Below are 19,004 nucleotides of genomic sequence, written 5' to 3' on the forward strand. Positions count from 1 at the left end.
TTTAAATTCAGTTGTCCTCTCGCTTCTTTTTTTTTACAAAATTAAAAAACATATTCATATTTAATAAATACATAAAGTAACAAATTTATATCAAGTCTTCCCTCGATAATAATACTCTTCTAGGGAAAACAAGTTATAATTCTAAATTAGAAGACAAAATATTCCTCCACAATGATTGAAAAGTTTACAGAACAGCTTTCCAATTGCAAGATCCTATAATATTTAGGATCTTAGAACAAAATCATTCTTTAGGAAGCCATTTTGTTCTATTCAATTTTATATTTAAAAGCCTTCAAATTAGCAAGTCGTGGCTCCATGTTATATTTAGATGCTGGACCCCACAGCGGGTCAAACCAAAACCATATCTAGGGTATAATCTAAACAATGTAAATCACACGCGCTTATAATGGACAGAATTGTGTCCTGTCGTGCGATTTTAATGTGCTTGGTGCCTGGCGTTGACCAATCAATCAGTCTTATCAGTTTGATTTCGTATCTCTTCAATATTTAATAGGAGCAATTTTAGTCTGTGTTTGAATCTGTGCCCATTAGTGGCTGAATGGATAACACCACTGAACAATGACAGGTCATGGGTTCGCGCTTGATCTATGAGCTAACCACGTGGGTTTCCGTTTTTTTCGCGTATCTAACACTGAGTTAGTTCCCATAAAATCCCCCTCCTCTTGGCAGATCGCCCATGTTGCGATGCCTTATCCATCAATCCAATTCCATTCAATACTTAATTACTTATGAAAATATACACGCGAATCTGTAATTAAATGGTAATGATACAGCTTTAACGTTAATATAATTGTTGTTAATTATGAACACACTCGAAAAAACACAATTAGTCACTCATAATTGCAAAATTGATGTACAGCACAAAAGATGAATATACAAATGTGTAATAATATATTGGAATCACATAAAAGCGTATATGCAACGTGTTAAGCATAGATTTTTAGTGTTATGTTCATTAGATCTACGGTACAGTGTTAGTTACTTGAACACGAAACTCCATTTAAAAATCCATTAAGTGCTCTTAAGTCCATTAACTTTCTGGCTAACTTTTCATACTTTTCATTCATTAAGTTTGATATTTTAGTAATTTGGAGATAAGAAAAATCAATTTTCTTTCCCTCTTTCTTTTTTAAATAATAAAAAGGCATCTCATTTTAAGATTCTTAAGTTAATTATCAGCATATTTATGATCTTTTTGCGCTAAACAACTGAATAGACCAAATACAAGTAAACGGTTTCTACTAGTTATCAAGAGGAGTAGAAGAGGATTTGAATCCCAGAGGGCTTCAAGTTTATTTACCGTGTGTCATTCTGCCATCGTTTAGCATTTAGGAAGGAGGATAAACGCGTTGTACTCCCAAAAGGTTTGTCAAACTACAAGGGAACATAATTGAGGCTAAGAGAAGACGCCATGTTTTTTTTCCTCTTTCATTTTGACTAGAGAATAATTGGAATTTTTACCACGTCATTTACCTGCTACAAAGTATTAAGTAAGTAAAATGTACTCCCTTTTGAAACCATTTTTTTTCTCTCATCAAAAAATAATAACTTTTTTTTAATTATAATATCGTTTAATTAACGAATTTGTAATTTTCATCACTTGGTACGTCTAGAATTTTATAGAGTCGACGGATCAATTTTTCGGAATTCTTACTCCATCCTTCTTTTCTCTTGTTTTTCCTCCTCTTGTCTTTTATCTTCGTTCTTCTTTGCTTTTTTTTTATGTTTTATATTTTCCTCCACCTCTTCCTCGTATCACTTTCTTCCTCCTTTCTTGGACTACCAGTAGCCGAGTGGTAACATCACTAGTCTCAGGTTGCGCCTTAACAATAGGCTAACCACGTGGAGTTTTCTTAGTTTTTTTTCAGGTTTCTAAATAGGGGCCGGTTTCCTACATAAAGTCCTTCCCAGAAGCACCATCCCCCTGGAAGATTGCCATCCTATCAAAGCTTACACCTTCCTTATCATCATCATCCTCCTCTTTTTCCTTCCTTTTCCATGTCAAATAATTTTTATCTTTATCATCAATTTTTAAAGTTTAGCTTGAAAAATCAAATGTAGTTTATAATTAAAACACGACATTTTAATCAAAGTTTCCTCGAATAGTCTTAATTTAGCACCGAATTGCGTGATTACCTTCGAGGTCGTTACTTCTATAAATTATTTTTCGCTTTGAAAATTCATCGAATCGAACGATTTCATTAAAGATTTCTGTACATTTCCAAATCGCGATTTACGCGAATAGAAAATATAATTTCTGTTCCTTCAATTTTATAATTGACTGCATGAAATTCTCTAATATTCTATCGACTGCACGTTCGAAAATTCGACACTTGTTAAGCTAACCGTGTCCTTTATAAAAGGTTGGTATAACTTGTGAAGATTATGGCATTTGAAAGAATCTGTAGAATGATTTTAAAGTAGGAGAACTGATTCTGTTTTCGTGTTGAAGTGCTCTTCAGGTTGAAAAATCAATATTAGCACCTATCAAACAGAAATTTGAATGATGTTAATAGGAGCGGAGCGAGGGGTTGAAGTGAATGTAAAATAGCTATTCGAGAGAAAAATATATTTTTAACTTTTATTTTTACCTTCCTCCTGCTTCTAATTTTTATGTAAATACGTAAAATATTGACTAGGTTTAGTGTTTTATAGGTTATAAATTAAACGAAGCTTTAAAGGAGTAGGATGAGACATGAAATAATTGGGATGCAATTTTTAAAAACTGTAGACCGATAAATTCCCACTGTCTGTCCTTCCTTAATCTCAAGAACGATGTTATATAGATGAAAGACAAAACCTGATAAGGAAAGCTTAGGGGCAGGAGGCCCCGATTGACTGTATAACGAACTTCCTGTCTAGACAGAAAGCCACGTGATTTCAATTCAAAAATTTGATTCATTAGAAGGTAAATTACTTGAAAGAAGTGCTGTTGAAGATGATGAAACTCCAAGTTTCTGTATTGTTTACAATTAATTACAAAATTAAGATTGTCAGGTGACCTGAGAGATGCGAGATGAGGCACGGACCAATCGCAAATGTGGAACCTTGGCTCCTCTCATCTCGCTTGGCACAATTTATATCGTTATTGTATGAAGGTTTTTACATAATATGTTAAATTTTGAGGCCTCTCTTTGTCTGGGAAATGAGCCAAATGTCCCCTGTGGAACCCCTTTATCTGGATCTTACTGGCAAGAAAAATACTCTTCTTATTCGTATTCTTGTTAACTTTTTTTGAAATAATTGAATTACTTTATATAAAATTTAATGATCTCGAAGGTTTGTATTATTATTATAGAGCCCACTGTGAATAAAATTGAACACTGGTGCCGCTTACTCGCTACCAACTACACCAACGGGCTGGTCACGTGGATATTTTTGGTGTTTCTTCACGTGTCTAACATCTGAATGGTACCAGGATCCTATAAAAAGTCCTTCCAGGAGAACGTGATTTTAATTCAAAAATCTTTCCTAGAACAGACTTAGATGACTGGCATGACTTCCTCCTCTTGTCTTCCCCTCCTTTCTATTGTTCCTTTCTTCTCTCATCATCATCATCATCATCATCATCATCATCATCATCATCATTATTTCTTGGGAAAAGTATGATAAACAGGGGCAAGACACTACTAAAATCCAGAGCTTACATACTATACAGTATATCACAGGGTGGTCCAAAAGTTAGTTAAACGAGATTGAAGTATTTGAATTTACGGTACTAACGTGCCGGTCTATTGGAAACTGTTTTTTAACCGTTCTTAAAACTAGACCGCTGGTTAACTGGCTTTTAGACCACCACTGTACGAATTATAAATAAACCTGTAAACAACTGACACTAACGGGAAAAATGGCCGTTATTCGGAGGTTATTTTGTACGCATAATTGTACAGAAAATGGTCGCTTGCTAGAGGTTCGCATATTGTATAGAGGAACGAGCCAACATAAATAAAATGTCACTTGTATACGAAAGCCAAATGAACTTTATTTTAATTTTATAAATCTCGAGTACCCACTCGAAACCTCTTAACAAAAATAGAAAGTTTAGCGAAGTTTCAAACAAAATTTATGTCGATCGTTAGTGAATTATAACATGTACCGAGATTGAAGTTAACTTCGAACTTCCATCAAGAGGATTGAGGGTCGCCATTTTCTAATTTTACACCTTTTACCCACTCGAAAGAATGGGTAAGTAAGTATCTCTTCCATTATTTCCCTAGCGTGTGTGTGTGACAGGGAAGAGAAGAAAAGAGGAAAAAAAAAAATTTGCGGGTTAAACAAATTACGAAAACTAAATTTAATGGGCATCCCCCCCTTCTAACTAAGCTTTAAAGTGTACTTTAGAGTAAATTCCACGTCTGGATTTAAGAAATTAATTTTTGTTGTAACGGTAACAATAATTTACGAGGGGAAATAAATTTTCATAATTTGGGTATTAGAGAGATTAGTTTTGCTATTCTCCAAAGAATTCTACCATTTTAGTAGTAATTGCATCAATTCCCATTTTAATTTCACTATTGTAGCGAGTGAAGAAATGGATGAGCTTAAATACAAATGTATTTAAAAATCTGTAAACATTACTAAACAATAATATTACACATCCTTCCATCTTCCTCCTCCTCCTCCTCATCTTCTTTTCTATACAATTGACAGGCTTTAAATCGAATTTTCAGAAATTTTATTCAGTTTAATTGAAGCAAGATAATGTAACCTTATTGTTGGAGACGACAGTAGAATTACAAACAAACCCCTAGAAAGGTGGACAGTAGAGGGGTGGGAAATAGTATTGGCTCTACAGATAAGCCACACAGGATATGTCGGGGTGTGTAGTAAATCATTGGATACGTGATTCGATTTAATTACATTATCATTTCTTGTGTGTTGCGGGATGAAGAAATAGAGCAATAAAACACGCGTGACATTCGCTCTTCGGCATACGTAAATTTGAAAAAAAAAACAAAAATATTTTAATTTATGTAGATTGTTTTTGTTATTGTTATACCACACACGTCACAATAAAAACAACACTAAAAATTGAGGATTTTTATCAAGTGTTACGTCTTCTAAAAGATAGTTAACAAAGAAAATTCTGGTTTTCTTGCATGTCTTGTTTATTTAAATTATTTGTAGGATATAATCAATTAATGCTAATTTTAGGAGCCATATAAATTCTTTCGTAAGGGCCAAGCATCGCAACGCAACGCCGGCCTTACTCATGCTAAAGACTTACTGTATTTGTATGTTTAATATTCTCAGAATAGATTTTTATTCTCTACAGAAAAAAAAATCCCTATCGAATATCAATCTCTTTCCCACTTCATTTTAATTTTCTTCCCTCAAAAATTCGTGTAATACATGAAAAATTACCATAAAAAATGGCGTGTATTACAAGAATTTTGATTAAAAAAATTATCAGCATTTTATAACTTTTTTTTTGGTCTGTCAAGATTTTTCCGTATTAATTAATTAATTAATTTCCGAGAATAATTCATTCTAAAAAATTATTTCCCCCCTTTTTTTAACATATAAAAAAACAAAATTGCATTTATTCCAATTTAGGAGGATGTAGACATTTCATTAAAGTTTTATGTACTCGTGTATATATATTTTTTTTATATATAAAAATATAGAAATAAAGGAGAGAGAGAGATGAAGTTTTACCTCCCTTCCATCTCGTCTTAATTTAAACTAAACATATTTTATTCTATAAATATTTATATTTTATCAGCAAGATATATCTGTTTCAATTTCTTAGCGAAATAATTGAATTTAATAAAATTTATATGTTTAAGTTGAACAATTTTTAATAAATAATAAATTCATCAGTATTTCAAGATAAAAATCAATTAAAAATTCGTTGCTATAAGCTTAAAATTTAGATTTATATAAGCGTTATTAAGCTTGTAAAAATAATATTCGTTAGATGACTTAAAATTTTAAATATTTGATTTTCTCAACGTTGATTGGTTATAAATTCGATTATCCCAACAGCGATTGGTTGGAAGTTTGCCTATCTTTACGTTGATTGGTTCGTGAAGTGATTTAGAAACAACAACTTAATTAGTCTGGAAAATTTATGTAACACGGGTTGACGATAAAATAAATAAAATTCTTAATTGGTCTTTAATTGATGAGGCTAATCATTGGATTGGATTGGATTAACGAGATAAGGCATTGCAACACACGGGCGATGTGCCAAGGCAGTATCTCTCGAAGAATGTTTATGAAAAACTGTCATCTTCTTAAGTGTTAAACACGTGAAGAAAACCCGAAAAACTCCACGTGGACAGCCTGTCGGTCAGTATTTTTAGTAGTTTTAGGATGCGACTATGCGGACGCGAGAGAGCGAGAATAGGTGGCGGCTTTTCTCGCTAAGTACAGCACGACTACACCGTTGCGAACGAACGGGAGAAAGTGGCATGGAAATGACGACTCGCATGTTCGCGTTGAATTCTTCATACGGAAGGGTGAATTATTGTACTATATGGAAGTAAAAATCAAAATGGTTCGACTACGATGCTTACTACTAACGAAGAAAGATTTTTTTTTATTAGGAACACATTCATAAGGTATTTATAATGAACACACAGAAAGAAAACGAAAATACGGCGTTCCTCCTCTCTCTGGAAACAGCGAAAATATAAAGAACTTTTATTATAATTTGCTAATAAATCTTTTCATATATATAGTAGATGAAAGATATGAGAAGCCATCTTCTACTCGTGCGCAGTATTCAGCGAGAAGAGGCGGGATGCGATAAATATCAAACCCTCGCAGAAATTTGCTCTCGCCAGCGAGATTTCTCGCCTCTCGCTTGCTATTAGATTCGTATCTTCATAGTCGCATTCTAATCCACTCTGCCACTAGTGAATGAAACTAACCATGGTTTTATGGTCATAATTAGCACATAGATCCCACGTCATTGCTGTTTACTACAGAAGCTATAACCGTACATTGAGACAATTGGGACACGTGCCCACTTTTTCATCTGGTTGTATTTTTCGTAATCCCCGAGGGACCACAAATTTTATCATCACCAAGCAACAGAAAATTTGCGACTACTATCCAGCCTATTCTGCAAATATGTTGAATCATAGATTGAAGTTCCTTGCATAATCCACGACGCCATTTTATTATATCCTGTCCCCCTTCTTTTCTACAATATGTTGGCTAAAACTTTATATACCTTTTAAAGTTTCATTTGTACGCTTCTTTGAGAATGAATTTAGTGCTTAAATCGCCCTCTTATAGTAAAAACGCACGCATTTTACTATTTTACATAAATCAAGCCATAAAATCTATAAGCTTTTATACCCTATTTTCTTCTTCCTAACACCAAAAATATATGGAAATTCTCTTCTACAGTGTAAAATACTTTATCTGAATCGTGATAAAATACAGATTTCCTAAATTTAAGCCATGCTCTTTTTATAAAATTACAGTCCATCTCGGAAATGAATACTTCCCTCTTCGTTCGATGCTAACGTAATGGATTTACACACCCCTCCTACGTTTATCAAAAGATTAAATTTAATTAAATGAATATCTGTTTAGCCTAGAAAATAAAAAAAAATTAAAGTGTCTAGACTTTATATACTTGTTGCTCTTTATTTTTATTTTTTTTCCTCCCTGTTTAAAGAATTTCAAGATGGCTGCCCGAACGTACAGTACCTGCGACTTGATATATAGATTACTATACTACTAAATAATTGATTAGAGATCCGAAAACTTAGAATTATCTGTCCCTTTGGTGTAATTACGTTGAAATATTTAAAATTCTTTATTATTTTCTAGCGTTATTAGATTATTCGCTTCACACAAGGATGATAAAAAACGTGTAGAGAAGGCTTTAGAGGCATGCAATCTACCAATCGGAAAGGTAAGTTTAATTTTAATTACTCCTAGATTAATGGTAATTTAAAGGTTAGTTAATAATGGTAAGGCATGAATATTAAAATGGAGGTTAAGTATCCGGAACTCGCTAATCAGCGTTTATCTGATTAGTTAATGGTTGTTTGATTAGTGTAATCCGTTAATTGGGCATTACGTGTGCGATATGTTGTGAAATTTTCATGAAAAATTCTTTGAATCTTTCAGAATGACGTGATATCTCCTGAAAAATTCACTTTCGATTCGTTTATGAATATCTACGCTCATCTAGTGGGTAGGGAGGAGATCGATGCTATATTTGAATCCACGTAAGTTAAACTTTTAATTATTTAATTAATTTTAAAATACAACAGTGTACAATTCCCTGGCTTTATATACCAGATATATATAGAATTTTCTATCTTGATTATATGAAATGCAGTATTTAGTATCATATTATGTAATTAAAAAACATTTTCAGGGGCGTAATCTCAACTTATAACACTGAACGCGTGGAAATAAGCTGTGGTGGCGCTGCTTGCATACGTCCCGGCCCGACAGTAGCGCCACCTGTTTACGTTCCTTCCCAGTAGCGCCACCTGTTCTAAATTTACATAAACATTTTCACTTAACGTATAAAAATGAGTCAGAATTTCTAATAATGTAAAACAATTACACCTATTCTTAACCTCATTCATTAATCTTGGCAAATTATTCCTTGCTCGCTGTAATATCGAACATTTTAAATCACAATTCCACACGAATATGGCAGGATAATTACATTTAAAGTAAAAATCTTTCGAAAACGTTTTATAAATTCTTCTGTAAAATAAATTCATCCAAATGTTTACAGTAACAATTGTAAAAGGTAGAATGACTTAATCCCGGTATATAAGCATTTGTTCTATTGATTAATACTAGAGAAAATGTTGGAGAGTTTTATCTTATCTAAACAGCTATGAAATTTATTGATTTATTTTAATGTATTCGTTGGCAGTAAATCCCTTATCCCGTCGTTGACGTCTCTATGCTATATACCTAAATTAAATTTTGAATAAATAGTCGTATATATAAATGGTAATATTTCTTTACAGTTGATTTTGAATTCTACTCCAGTTGTATTGGTTAAAGTATTTTATAAAAATTAAACAAGAAAACAGATCGCACACCCAATGTTTTTTTTCCTGCGTAAATTTTCTTTAATATAAAGGTGATGGCCATAATTTATTACTTGTTTCAATTTCGTAAAACAGGTGAAATATCCTTTAAATTGTCGAATAATAAAACAACTTCATGATATTAGAATTATTAAAGAAAATTTTTACGTTTCTTCTCTGTTCGCCCGTGTTTTAATTGGGAAGTTTCTTGTATGTTCCTGTGTTTTTTTTTTATTACTAATGCTTGTTTATATTTTAGTTATGTTTTTATGCATCTAAAATGCCAAATATTCTGGAATATTTATTACTAAATTTCACATTTTAAAAAGTTTTTTTTTCTTTCAAGTTTAATTAAGTCTGTAAAAAGGAAAGTCGCATAAAATTTTTAAATTACTTTTTTTTAAATTCTAATGATTCATAATTAAAATTTATATTTTTATCTTGTAAATTAATATCTTGTAATGACATATATCCCGTTAATTTAACACGTAATGATTACCAGAAAAGTTCGTGATATACAGTCGACTCCCTATAACACTGTTGATTTTTCCGTTTTATATGAATTCCATGTTGTACGAGTCACTCAGATTTTACAAATACGTGTGCTGGGCTGTGAACTGCTCACGTACTTGTAAAATCTAAGGGACTCGTACAACATGGAATTCATATAAAACGGAAAAATCAAGTGTTATGGGGGGTCGACTGTATATATATATTTTGATCGTAAGCGTGCAATTTCTCAAAACAACACTATGATATACAAATATATCTATTTTAGATCGAAATTACAAATAAAAATTTGTCATCAACTGTTGCTGCTCGCAACTATTGTTCTGTTTAATGTACAGACACAAGCACAATGTACAAACAGAACAACAGTTGCGACTAGTGTATAGCAAATAGCTGCAAACACAGGCTTGTGCTCGCAACTGTCTGCTCTGTTCGTAATTATTTTCGTCTGTCTGCTGTATATATATTAGCACACAACACAACACTAATAAAATAACAATAGTCTGTAAATGATGATAAACATTTGTAAGAGGGGGAAAAAATATATAGAGATAATTGTGTAATTTATGTCGAAAGACATATCAAAGATAGTAGTAGTACGTTAACGATATACAGAATCATCTACACTTCATAGAAAAATTTAAATTGCAAATTTAGGCGGAAACAATTTAATTTTGCCATTAAATGATAAGTTGCAACTAAAACTTTGCATTCTATTAAGCTAATTGTTTCGTACTGACTCCATTGTGATGTTAATCGTCAATTGTCTCATAGAAATGCGCGTATTGTTTCGCGCCATTAAGTAAACAGTGTTTATTTTTTCCCTCCCCGTCCTCCTCCTTAAATAAATAGAGTTTTAACATAGTTTTTCTAATGAAAGAAGAGTTAATTTACTTCATTCAATGTTTTTTAATTCGATGAAAATTTCGACTCCAATACTTTTCAATAGCATCTTATCCGATTTAATAACTTCCCTGCTTTCTATTGTCGATGTCCTCACTGTTATACAAATAATAAAGCAGAAAAAAAAAGAGGGGGGACAGACTTCAATACCGTAACTGATAATGAGAAGGGAGGGAAGAAATAAAGAAAAGATACCATTCAGTAACAACACAATACAAAATAATTATTATCTTTTTTTTTACATCATCACCACCATTTTTAAGATAGAAATGCTCGAGCTTTATCAAATTTTTCTATTAAAACAGATGCGGAGGGAACAAGAAAAAGGGGATGACGGTGGACCAATTAGTAGAATTCCTCAACAAAGAACAAAGAGATCCTCGTCTAAATGAGATTCTGTATCCTTATGCCAATCCAGCTCGTGCTCGTGATATTATTAATGAATACGAACCTAATAAGAGTTACGCCCAGAAAGGTAATGTAGTCTTCCGGTTTAATAATGAATTTATGAATACAATTATTAAATTAATTTTCAATAAATTGAGCTTAATATGAAGAAGAGGTAAGAGGTTTGTAGTTTTCTCCAACAGAGGAAAAGTTTTTTTTTTTTACCAAATAGTGACTAGTTCTTGCTCGACTGTGCCCCATTCACTATCCCTCCAATTCATGGCTTATTCTAGTATTATTTTCTGCAACTGGAGCATAAAATTACACTTCTCTTAGTCTCCATTTTTAACATCGAAATTTCTGTAAAATTACTGAATTAACTTTCAGGTATAATGAGTATCGACGGTTTTCTGAGGTACCTGATGAGTGATGACAACCCCATTGTGGCACCCGAAAAATTCGATTTGAATTTAGACATGGACCAACCTTTAAGTCATTATTTTATTAACTCTTCACACAACACTTATTTAACAGGTAAAATGTTACAATTATTCTCTATAAGATAGCCACTTACTACACTAGAAATATGGCATGAGATTCTCTTAGTCTTCCTGTTCTTTTGAAGAATAAACACTTCTATTAATTAGTATACAAAATTTAGTTCCTTATAAAATGAATTTTTGGAATTTATAAAAGGTCATCAACTAACGGGAAAATCTTCAGTGGAAATCTATCGCCAGTGCTTACTAGCAGGATGCCGTTGTGTTGAATTAGACTGTTGGAATGGTCGAAATTCGGACGAGGAACCAATTATAACTCACGGATTTACGGTTGTAACCGAAATTTTACTTAAGGTAATTTACTTGAACTATATCTTCTTCTATAATTTGTAAAATTTTACGTATCTCAATTAATTTAAAAAACGATCCATGCAACTGTAGGAAGTGTTAGAAGCCATTGCGGATTGTGCATTTAAAACGTCGGACTATCCCGTGATTCTATCATTTGAAAACCATTGTTCGTAAGTTAATCTCGGAATCATTTTTATAGAGTTTAATTGCCAAATTTCCTAAATATACGGACCATTTTTTATTGTGGAAAACCGAAACTTATATTCCGTACTTCTATAGTCAATGATAGATTTGTTTAGTTGTTTGGTTCTTCCTGCTCTGCGGGCAATAAAAGAGTTGCAGACTGACACCTTAACTGCCTCATCTTTCTGGGTACTGTTACTATTCGGCAAGTAAATTGGTTCTGCAAGTTGCAGCACGTAGCACTTCGTGGCAATAGACATTCTGGGCGCTTTCTCTTCGTCCGGTGATTCAAAATTTGATGCAAATGCGGCGCATTAATGTATTTTGAAACACTTAAAAAACACACACACACAGTCGAACCTCCAATAAAGGCCACCTTTAAGCAGCGACCATTCTTTTGAGTATACAAAATATACTACGAACAATGGCCATTTTGTGTTTCTGTGCCAGTGACTGTGTTTACACTGTTGAAGTGCGGAACGAGTGTTTCTGTTTCCTACACCTAAGAAAATCTTATAAGCACGATGACAGAGTAAAATAATTAATTTGTCTGTAATTCTAGAACAAAGCAGCAAGCAAAAATAGCTACTTACTGTAGAAAAATATTCGGAGACATGCTCTTACTCGAACCATTATCGACTAATCAAGTAAATACAATAACATTTCCTTAAATTTGGTTATTAATTTTCGTTGGTTAAAAAAAATTAATTATTATTAATTCCAGTTAAAACCTGGTCAACCTTTACCCTCTCCTAATCAATTATTAAGAAAAATCATCATAAAAAATAAGAAACAGCATTCTGGTGAGTATCGGAGGAAAAACAAAAGTAATTTACGGTGTTACGAATATTAATTTTTCTCCGTCTGTCTGTCTGTCAGCGAGAAGATTATACGCAGATGAAGAAAGTGAATTGTCACTGACTCCCGAAAAAACCATGCTTTCGGCTGGTGGCGACGAAAACCAAACAACAAACGGGGTTAACGAACAGAGTAACGAAATGCAGATACAAGGGAAGAGTACAAATATAGTCTGCGATATAGATGAGTCGGATAGCGAGATCTCTTCTGATGACGACGATGTGCAAGATAAATACGAAGAGGTTAGAATGTTAATATTTAATACGATAATGTCTTATATAATAATAATAAAAAATCGTTTGTTTCCCTGTAGGGAGCAGTAGAGAAGGGTTCTGCTGAAATGTCTGCACTAGTCAACTACATCCAACCTGTACGATTCCACAGTTTCGAGCATGCAGAAAGTACGTTTCTTTTATTGAACAGATGATTTAACTTCGTAAACACGGTTAAATATTCTAATCTCCTCTTTAATCATTTAGAAAGAAACAGAAGTTACGAAATATCTTCCTTTGTAGAAACTCAGGCGACTAATTTACTTAAGGAACATCCTGTCGAATTTGTAAAGTATCCTTTGATGTAGAATTTAATCATTCAAGTGTTACATTGTCTCACTCCATCAATTATCCTCCATATTTAACACCCATTCGTTATAAGAGGTCTTATTCACTAGTCTTAGGCAAGACGTTGTAACCCGAAATAATGTCAGACTTACTTTTAATAGCAAATTGAGGAGGAAGATGGTTTGTGGCACTAAGTGACTATGATAGTACTACAAACCATCTTCCTCCTCATTGAAGGCGAATCACAGGAAATCTGTTCCAATCGTTAACAATGGTTTATTTTATTATATAATTTTACATTTTCTTTGGAGACTATAATGTCTTTAACATGCTAGTTATAACAAACGTCAGTTAAGCAGGATATATCCTAAAGGAACTCGAGTAGACTCCAGCAATTACATGCCCCAGGTAGCATTTTATAAACTAAATTAACAATTTATAAGACGATTCATACGTTTATCTCTACAGGTATTCTGGAATGCCGGATGCCAATTGGTGGCATTAAACTACCAAACATTAGGTAAGTTATCCAGATATGTTTTTATTTAATATAAACTTTTAACTACAGATCGCTAAGAAACTTAAACGCTTTTATTAGACTTAGCCATGCAATTAAATTTGGGCATATTCGAATACAATGGAAGAAGTGGGTTCCTCTTGAAACCGGATTTCATGAGGCGAACGGATAGGAAATTCGACCCTTTCACGGAATCTACAGTGGATGGGATTATTGCTGGGACAGTATCAGTTAAAGTAAGTTTTTACGCTTCTTTTTTAAATTGTTTCCTGGTCATCCGAATTTTGCTATCCGTTCTTCACAAGTTACAAGTGTGGTAATGTTAAATTATGCCAAAAGCAACTACCTTTAAAATTTTCAGATAATATCTGGTCAGTTTCTATCCGATAAGAGGGTTGGAACCTACGTGGAAGTTGATATGTATGGTTTACCAGCTGATACTGTTCGCAGGAGGTTCCGAACCAAAACCGTTCCAGCGAATGGTTTAAACCCCGTATACGACGAGGAACCGTTTGTTTTCAAAAAGGTAAGATTTCCGAAATCTACGCAGCAAAAATTCTTGAAAAATATCGTGTTTTTCTACAGGTTGTGTTGCCTGATCTTGCATGCATCCGGATCGCAGTTTATGAAGACAATGGCAGATTCCTAGGACACAGGGTGTTGCCCGTATGCGGATTACGTCCAGGTATTTACTCCGATCATTGTATCAATTATGCAGCATTTTTTGACTATATGACATCTTTAGGTTATAGGCATGTCTCTTTAAGAAACGAATCGGGACAGCCATTGACGTTACCAACGTTATTCGTTTACGTTGTGGTGAAGGATTACATTCCAGATGGATTATCGGGTAGGTTCTGTTCTTAATTACAAACACAGACTTTCTAGCCGAATCAATGGTTGTTGTTTTATGCAAAAACAGAGCTAGCAGATGCATTAGCTAATCCTATAGCGTATCAGTCGATGGTAGAAAAGCACGCTCAACAGCTGATGGCATTAACGGATGACGTTGACGAAGTAAGTGAAATAACAAATCCCGAACTTTATTTTGTATACAATTAAACTCAAATAATATTGAAAATTTCAGTCTACAGAAATCAGCAAACCTACAAAAGCGCCAACAAAATCGGATTCGAATAAAAATACCGAAGACAAAACTAGATCGAGCTCCTTCAAGGATGATAACGCAGAGACGGAACCATCGAAGTACAATGCAATCAATGGAAACATACAGACAAATATGCCAATAGCCGGAAGCACTTCTCCCGTATTTTTGCCACCTCTGAAAAGGCAGGAAACAGCAGGAAGTAAGAATTAGCAATTTTAATTTTACTCGAATTTTTACTTAATTATCCACAAATTTGCATCATTCCTTCCTTCCTCTTCTCTCCAGAGAACATGACACAGTCAGTAAGGAGTTTACCCGAGGACAATATTCAGGGCAAGACGTTATCTTTACTGGGTAATGCTCTTTATTATACTTTCCTCACGTCGTTAAAAACTGATTTATGTTGTAAGACAATGTAATCGGATTAAATCTTTTCTGTTTCAGAATCTCCGGAAGCTGACATTATGGCCGAGAGCATCGATAAAATTAAAGAACACAAACTAGTGCAAAAGGTCATGGCCAAATTAGAGAACGATCTACAGATGCTGAGGAAAAAACACGAAAAGGTATTATTAAAACTGATTAAACGTGTGGATAAAATAAACACGGATAAATTAATTGGGGTTCGTTAAACAGTTAAGAGAAAAAGAAAAGCAATTGTATCGAATTAAGGAGGACAAACTCTCCAAACCGTACGAACAACAGAAATCTTTTATAAGTCGCCATTTTAGGTAGTAAATTTTGTCTTTTTTTCTTTTGCTTTAAGTTTGCATCCTTTTCTTACAATTTGACCTCCTGTTTCCTCAGCCGAATCCTGAAGCACAAGAACAAGAGGGAACTCGAAGAGAATGCAATGGAAGATCAACAGAAAAAGGTGATCACCAAACTGAATATGCTACTTTATCGAGCCACATCGTTGTCGGATTAAGGAAATTATTAAGGGCCCTGTTGCATAAAAATTACCTGTAACAACTACAAGCGTTTTATGCAACAGAACCCAGGACACAGAAATTGAATAGGATTATCACATTTACGAATAAACGAACGAAATTTTAAGGGCATTTGTTAGATATGAGTCTAGGCATTTACCTACAATAGATTTAAGTATGGGTCTACTATATTAAAATAATAAATTGAGTAGATGATCATCTTCGTTTCAGATGGAGGACCTACAAAAAGATTACAAACAAACGATGCTAGCAATAAACAAAGAACAATTCCGCATCGAAATGGAGTTGAGCAAAAAGTATAACGAAACAGTGAGTAAGAGGTTCGAGTTTTGCTTCGCGTTCAAGAGTTTGACACATTGTAATCCCCAAAACTTGAATTTTCCAGATATACACCGCTATCGATAAAGCTATGCAGACTTCACAGAAAGCGCAACTCGATTATCTGAAGGGTCTTCACGATAGGTAAGGCGTTACTTCTATTCGATTATCCTTGCTAAAAAGTAGGAATTTTATGTATTAAAACTCTCTTCACACTTTGCAGAGAAGTAGGGGAACTCATGAAGCGATTAGAGATACAAACGAAAGAAGAAATGAAAACATTAAGTAAGAAACACACGGATAAGAACGAATTATCCAGGTTTGTAATTGAGAAAATCAAGTGTTTCATTAGATTTAAACCGCTTCGGTCACTTCTTTACACGCTTTTTTTTTTAAATTAGAATAAAGAGGGAATTACATCAAAAATTGATCGAGCAAGCCGTAACGGAAAGACAAAGGGTATTTAAAAAAAACCTTTTTCCTATATTTTCGTTAAATTTCCACACATTATTAATTGTATTGTTTAAAAACACAGATTAATAGCATTTTAGATAAGAAAGTCAATGATTTGGAAAGACAGCATTTAGATATCCAGAAAAAAGTTGAAGAGGAAAAAGCACAAGTAAGAAATTAGAAAAAAAATGTATTTAAAATAATCTAGGGTGGCCCAAAAGTCAGGTACTTGCACGAACAGTTAACTGACTTTTGGACCAATCCCTGTATCTACACGGTTATTTAGAATAATTTATGTTCTTAGACCGATGTGAAGTTGCAACAGGAATTCGAAGAGAAGTGTAACAAAGCGGCAAAGGAATACGACACAAATTCTAGCGCGTTTCTTAACAGTATATCTTTTAACGAAGAGATCACATTATGAAAAACGCTATGGTAAGTAATGATATTGAAATCTGCAATTTACTACTAATAATAGCATCCAATTACTAGATGATAATTATTATTAGACGTTTAATTACGTGGTCATCAACTGTTTCATTAAGAATCATCATTACATCAATTGGTTCGCATTATAATAGGACACTTGTAATTATTAAATCATAATAGAAATTCTGATAAGCACACCCGTTCCTGAGGAATTAGTCATGGTTATTTTTGGAACCAAGTGCCATTAGTTATATAGTCCCATATAGAATAGATTGATTTTTTTTCTTCCTAACTTTTTAAATAGGATCTCTTAATGCCCATAGGATAATCATTCATTCTGCCAGGCCAACAGCAGACTTGCTGGCTTGTGAGGGATGGTGACACGCCCTGTAAATCGTTCGTAGATGATTTGCCCAAATTCGATTCTGGATGCTCCAGATTGGAGGATGGCGCCTTAACCAACTTTATGGCATATTCCATGTCTTGAATTAGGTGATATCCTGATTTGATCGCCCTGTATATCGTTATTAATGAATTTCCAAGTCTTCTTATGGTATTGTGATATGGAATAAATACAGGCTAAAGAAGCATATTGGCTAATAATTACTACTGAGCATGAACTTACCTTTATCAAATGCTTCTCTTGATTCCATTCCCACTCGTTTATAATGAAAGCATACAGTTTAATTGTTAGATTTGTATTTATCTAACATACCTTTTTATTGGTTAATTTGTTCAGCACTTACTGAAATATTTGAATACATTCTTTCTACGTTAGTAGTAAAACTGATTTAATGATATGATTATATATAAAGTATTATTAATTAAATTTTATAAGCAGTAACAGCAGGACTTTAGTGTTATTGGTACTAAAGAGTTGAATTCGTTTTGTCTGAATAATGCACATTATTGCGTCAATTTGACGTCATTCTTAACGCTTTTTCATAAGAAAACTGCCATTAGCGACTTCAATTGGATGTACAAGTGTATAATTTTCAAACAAAACGAATTGTAAAATGTATTCAGAATCGAAGAATTTAATTAAACAAAAAGTGTTACCAACTTAATTAAAGATGGTCATCAGAAAAGGAGCCGAATTCCCTTGAAAATTATTCTAATTTTCTCGAAATGGGACAATTTACTCCTTAGATAATGATACATATTTGCGTGCGCTGATTAGATTTCTATAAAATTTAAATTGTCTTTTTTTTTCCTTTCTCTTTACAGAAAAAAAGAACAAAAAAAAATTTTTACCCAGAGAGTCTGCAATGCAACAAAATTCATCAACAGAACACATTAAAGTCGCACTATTTATTTCTCGTTATTCTCTAATGACAATTTACGCTGCAAATAACTGTATATAATTAATTTTACTACCGATCGATTGTAATGTTTCTTTTGTTGTTACCGTTGTTGTTTCGGTTTCTGTGTTGTTTCTACTATAAAGTGAACAAAATACCCATTCACGGATTGATAACAATCAATGATATGCATAAAGCACTCGAAACGGGCCAGTATCTTTGTATTTGTTTGTGTGTATATGTACGAAGAAAACATACCTTTTTTTCTTTTTTTTTTTTGGCATTATACAATCGGCACCACCCGCACAACACGTTTCGTTTGACACTTGACACTTTGTTTCTTTTCTAATTAGCAAAAACTGCGCCACAAATGACGTTCCACTACTTAAATAAAACAAAAAAAAAAAAAAAAAAGAAGAAGAGAGACACATCATCACTTAATTGTTACTCGATAAATTATTATTTTTTAAAGAAAACAGATTTTAAAACACTTAAAAAGCTATATTTGATCTCAAATTTATCCATTTTACATACCAAAAAAAAACATTTAAATAAACTTTCAAATTTATATGTAGTAAAGTGTTACTTGTATATAAAAATAAATTATATTATTACATATATATATATATATA

At 33.1% G+C, this 19,004-nt stretch overlaps 1 protein-coding gene across 1 annotated transcript in view; it reads left to right on the forward strand.

Moving 5' to 3' along the window:
* LOC111632403 (1-phosphatidylinositol 4,5-bisphosphate phosphodiesterase classes I and II-like) overlaps positions 1 to 18,786 on the forward strand; it is a 122,964-nt gene extending 104,178 nt beyond the window's left edge. The window contains exons 6-35 of the mRNA XM_023376817.1: positions 7,813 to 7,897; positions 8,116 to 8,216; positions 10,763 to 10,932; positions 11,232 to 11,378; positions 11,541 to 11,698; positions 11,786 to 11,865; positions 12,441 to 12,525; positions 12,603 to 12,681; positions 12,758 to 12,978; positions 13,050 to 13,137; positions 13,216 to 13,300; positions 13,632 to 13,704; positions 13,765 to 13,816; positions 13,895 to 14,049; positions 14,175 to 14,339; positions 14,399 to 14,498; positions 14,559 to 14,663; positions 14,736 to 14,830; positions 14,901 to 15,120; positions 15,207 to 15,275; positions 15,366 to 15,487; positions 15,558 to 15,652; positions 15,729 to 15,795; positions 16,082 to 16,180; positions 16,257 to 16,333; positions 16,413 to 16,508; positions 16,591 to 16,648; positions 16,725 to 16,811; positions 16,947 to 17,077; positions 18,299 to 18,786. Coding sequence (XP_023232585.1) covers positions 7,813 to 7,897; positions 8,116 to 8,216; positions 10,763 to 10,932; positions 11,232 to 11,378; positions 11,541 to 11,698; positions 11,786 to 11,865; positions 12,441 to 12,525; positions 12,603 to 12,681; positions 12,758 to 12,978; positions 13,050 to 13,137; positions 13,216 to 13,300; positions 13,632 to 13,704; positions 13,765 to 13,816; positions 13,895 to 14,049; positions 14,175 to 14,339; positions 14,399 to 14,498; positions 14,559 to 14,663; positions 14,736 to 14,830; positions 14,901 to 15,120; positions 15,207 to 15,275; positions 15,366 to 15,487; positions 15,558 to 15,652; positions 15,729 to 15,795; positions 16,082 to 16,180; positions 16,257 to 16,333; positions 16,413 to 16,508; positions 16,591 to 16,648; positions 16,725 to 16,811; positions 16,947 to 17,066 — 3,154 coding nt within the window. The 3' untranslated portion in view covers positions 17,067 to 17,077; positions 18,299 to 18,786. The remainder of the gene's footprint in view (positions 1 to 7,812; positions 7,898 to 8,115; positions 8,217 to 10,762; positions 10,933 to 11,231; positions 11,379 to 11,540; positions 11,699 to 11,785; positions 11,866 to 12,440; positions 12,526 to 12,602; positions 12,682 to 12,757; positions 12,979 to 13,049; positions 13,138 to 13,215; positions 13,301 to 13,631; positions 13,705 to 13,764; positions 13,817 to 13,894; positions 14,050 to 14,174; positions 14,340 to 14,398; positions 14,499 to 14,558; positions 14,664 to 14,735; positions 14,831 to 14,900; positions 15,121 to 15,206; positions 15,276 to 15,365; positions 15,488 to 15,557; positions 15,653 to 15,728; positions 15,796 to 16,081; positions 16,181 to 16,256; positions 16,334 to 16,412; positions 16,509 to 16,590; positions 16,649 to 16,724; positions 16,812 to 16,946; positions 17,078 to 18,298) is intronic.
* Positions 18,787 to 19,004: the final 218 nt, after the last annotated feature.

This window comes from Centruroides sculpturatus, unplaced genomic scaffold (genome assembly GCF_000671375.1).
Source record: "Centruroides sculpturatus isolate CEXI.00-Female unplaced genomic scaffold, Cexi_2.0 scaffold834, whole genome shotgun sequence".
NCBI lineage: Eukaryota > Metazoa > Arthropoda > Arachnida > Scorpiones > Buthidae > Centruroides > Centruroides sculpturatus.